The 3861-nt window shown below is 56.7% G+C and overlaps 1 protein-coding gene across 1 annotated transcript in view; it reads right to left on the bottom strand.

Moving 5' to 3' along the window:
* Window positions 1-419: 419 nt before the first annotated feature.
* The window catches only part of LOC105813434 (protocadherin-8-like), a 4584-nt gene continuing 1142 nt past the window's right edge, over window positions 420-3861 (bottom strand). Inside the window, exons 2-4 of the mRNA XM_012648146.1 lie at window positions 2237-3856; window positions 1859-2066; window positions 420-1375 (exon numbers count right to left, since the gene is read on the bottom strand). Of these exons, the coding sequence (XP_012503600.1) occupies window positions 1002-1375; window positions 1859-2066; window positions 2237-3856 (2202 nt within the window). The 3' untranslated portion in view covers window positions 420-1001. The remainder of the gene's footprint in view (window positions 1376-1858; window positions 2067-2236; window positions 3857-3861) is intronic.

Raw genomic sequence — 3861 nt, 5'->3', positions numbered from 1 at the left:
GCAAGCTCCTTGGGACGATGTCTTCTTCACCTCCAACTCCAGCCCATAGAGGACTTACTGGCAGCTAGTAAAAGTTCTGCGGATGTTTGTTTAATTAGTAAATGAACAACCCAAAGTTAGCTTTTCTTTACTTTTTGGTAGATGCTCAATAAATATTCATTGAGTGAATAAATGAAGGCAGGAATTTTATAAACTGCCCAATGTATATGGAGATGTACATAGTTTACAAAATCAACAAATATTTTTAATACTTGGGTGAGATTTTGCAATACTGGAAATCTCACGGGTTTAATATTGCCATGAACATTAATAACGCCCAAATAATTAGCACTTGAAGGAAGGTTTCATTCTGGTACTCAAATTATTTGTCAATATCTGACTATAGGCAACTTCATGAAAAGCAATTAGCAGATTCTTCAAACACATGACAAATCCTTTATTACTGTGCTTATAGGTGACACGGTTTACAGAAAACCAAATGTAATTAAATAACATTGAACTTGAAATCTACCACAGACTCAAGATATACAAGTTATACTTGGCAAGGCAAAATTTCTCAAACACTAGGATGTTTCAGGTGAAAGACAAATTTCCATTAAGTAATTCCAACATGTTTTGTTTTTTGTCTTATAGACAGTTCCTTTGGCAATAACTTCCACTTTAGCTTTTATCATATAAAAATAGAACAAAATTTCATTATATACAAACATTACATTACACAATGTACAGGTTAAAAACACTAAGAAAATGGCAAGCTGCAAGTGAAATTAAAGTCAATAGCATGATAAGAAAAATTAAATACTGCACACATTTCATAAAAATTACATTAACTACATTTTTGTTTGCAAATACCAAACAGTACCAATGTGATTGGAAATAGCTTCCAACAACTTCATTTTAAGGCACATCTTGCATATTTATATATACAACACTGAAACCGGTCAATAACTTAGGGGCTTCTCAGAGTGACCTGTACATGTGTGAAGACATGCAGCACGGGATTACACATTTTCATCGGCTCCCTTCTTTGGGGACAGGTACCTGCCAGGGGGGGACTGGTAGAGGGGTACCCCGATCTCCTGCAGGTCTGGGAGCCTCCCTGGACGGGGAGGGGAAAGCAGAGTGACTGTCCTGTCATAGTCTCTGTGCAGCACTTTCTCATAGACGCTCTGTAGCCCCACTGTCTTGGGCAGCTGGGCCTGGTAGTAATTGTCCCTGCGCAGAGGATCCCGAGGCAGGGACGTGCTCTTACAGAAGGTTGACATCTGGGCCGGTGGGTGAGGCGAGGGATGCGCGTTGGGCCCGCTGCAGGACGGGCTCCAGCAGCGGTCAGAGTGGCCCAGGATCTTACACTCAGCGGTGCACGCCCACAGTCCTAATGTGAAAGGGAAGAGGGAAGAGCACGAAGATTATTCCTGAGATAACACAGGCCTAGGGAATGTCAGCCTAGGTCAGGGCCGCTGAAAGGGAAAGTGAGTATGTACGTATAAAGATGAACGCTGTGGCTCAAGAATTGAACAGCACTTGCTTCCTCTAAAGCCACCTTAACACAAAGGTGTTAAGAAAGGAAGCAGGAAGCAAAAACAATTGGTAAGCACAATTCCCTTTTTAGATGGCTAGCTGGGGTGGCTGCTGCCCAATAGGATGGACGTGTGCTTTATTCAAGTGGTGGGATTGCCTCGACTTGGAATTTTGGAATTTACTTTAGGAGGCAGGCCCGGGATCGGGAAATGGAGCAATGAAAAAGTGGCGAGGAGGGAGGGGGACTGGGAACCGAGATTGAGGCGAGGCAAGCAGTGAGGAAGGGGAGGCTGGGAGGAAGGCTGAATTTGGGGGTGGGGGGAAGATGAGTCCTCACCACTCTGCATGTGGTTGATAAGATCCTTTTTCAGAGCGTCCCCGCTGATGTCGGAATCACTGTCGTTGAAATCACTATCCCCTTTGCCGCTATCTTTGCCACTGAACTTCTCTGCTTCTCGGCCGGAGATGGTGTTGAATGAGTGTCCTTTCCAGACCGCCACAGGGGGCGCCGGCTCCTTTCCAAAACCCGGGGAGGCACCGTAGGGCTGCAGCAGGGAATGGGGGAATGGGTGGGAGGGTCGGACAAGAAACAAAAAAACAAATGCGACAGGTTACGCACCCACCTGTGCGCCCCCACCCCTACCCGTCCAGTCTCCCTTCCCCCAGCCTGTCCCCAGAGCACGGAGGGGGGCGCCCAGCCGAAGGAAGGCCTCACCTCGGCATGCGCGCCGCGGAGCCGCTGCTGCCCCTCGAAGTGACAGGCGCTTTCCCCAGTGGCGCTGCCGCCCTCTGAGCCCGGCACTTCGGCCGCGGCGACCGCGGGCGGGGGCGCGTCGGCCGCGGGGCTGCCAAATGGCGCTTTGCCGCTGCCAGGGAAGGTGAGCACGTCGAACATGTTGGGCCTGGGCCCGGCTCCCCGGGCAGTCTCCTCCGGGGAGCCAGGAGCCGAGGATCCGCCGCCCGCCGCCCCGGGCCGCTCTTCCCGGAGGGCCCCCCCTTTGCGCACCTCCTTCTTGCGGCGGTTGCAGGTGGTGGCGATGGCGATGATGGCGGCCAGCAGCAACGTGCAACTCCCGGCCAGCACGATGATGACGATCAGCGGCGTGTCCCATTGTAGCGCAGACCCCGACGCCCCGAGCCGAGAGCCAGGCGGGCGGGAGCGCTCGGAGCTTCCGGCACTGGCAGGAGCAGCCGGCCCGCGCCCACCGCCTGCTGTTACCACGAAGCTGACAGTTGCGGTGGTGGTGAGTGGGGGACGGCCGCCGTCGGATATGACCAGCAGCGCCCTGAATACTCGGCCGGGCGGCTCCTGCGAGAGGTCGCCAGTGAGCACGATCTCCCCCGTGCGGCGGCCGATGGCGAAGGCTTCGCGCGGCTCCTGCTGCTGCAGGTCGAAGACCAGCTCCCCGTTGGCGCCCTCGTCCGCATCCCGGGCCTGCACGCGCGCCACGGCCGTGTCCCTCGCGGTGCGCCCTGGGACCGCCACTTCTAGGGAGCCATTGGCTGGTGCCGGGTGTACCAGGACCGGCGCGTGGTCGTTCTGGTCCAGTACCCGCACTTGCACCAGGGCGCTGCTGGAAAGCTGAGGGGAGCCGCCGTCGCTAGCCTGGACGCGAACGTCGAGTTGGCGCAGCGTCTCATAGTCGAAGCTGCGCAGCGCGTAGATGGCCCCGGTGGCAGGGTCCACGGAGACATAGGTGGACACTGCACCCCCAGCGCGGCCCACCTCGGCCTCCAGCAGCCGGTAGGTGACCTGGCCGTTGCGGCCCAGGTCCGGGTCCCGGGCAGCCACCGTGGCCAGGTAGGCGCCGGGCGGGTTGTTCTCACGCACCGACACCTCATAGACTGGCTTCGTGAAGAGCGGCGCGTTGTCGTTCTCGTCGCCCACGCGCACCGTGTAGGGCTTCACCGTGCGCAGTGGGGGCGCGCCGCGGTCCTCGGCCACCAGGGTCAGGTTGTACTCAGCAATGCGCTCGCGGTCCAGCGACGCCGCGGTCACCACCAGGTAGCTGCCAGCGTAGGCCGGCTGCAGCCGGAAGTGCTCGTGCCCATAGAGGGCGCAACGCACCTGCCCGTTGGCGCCCGAGTCCCTGTCCGAGGTGCTGACCAGAGCCACCAGGCTCTCGCGCGCCGCCCCCTCAGGCACCAGAGAGGTGGCATCAGTCTCTGGCGTCGCGGGTCCCGCCGAAGAAGTCGCGTCCGCTCCCCCGAGCGCAGCAGCAGCGGCGGCAGCGGCGAAGGGCGAGGCGGCTGCCACACCCGGGGCGGCCAGCGGGGTGATGGCGATGTCGGGCGCGTTGTCATTAACGTCGCGGATGCGCACGATGACCTTGCAGGTGG

This window comes from Propithecus coquereli, unplaced genomic scaffold (genome assembly GCF_000956105.1).
Source record: "Propithecus coquereli isolate 6110/MARCELLA unplaced genomic scaffold, Pcoq_1.0 Scaffold11, whole genome shotgun sequence".
Taxonomy (NCBI): domain Eukaryota; kingdom Metazoa; phylum Chordata; class Mammalia; order Primates; family Indriidae; genus Propithecus; species Propithecus coquereli.
This window is presented reverse-complemented; position numbering and strand designations above follow the sequence as displayed.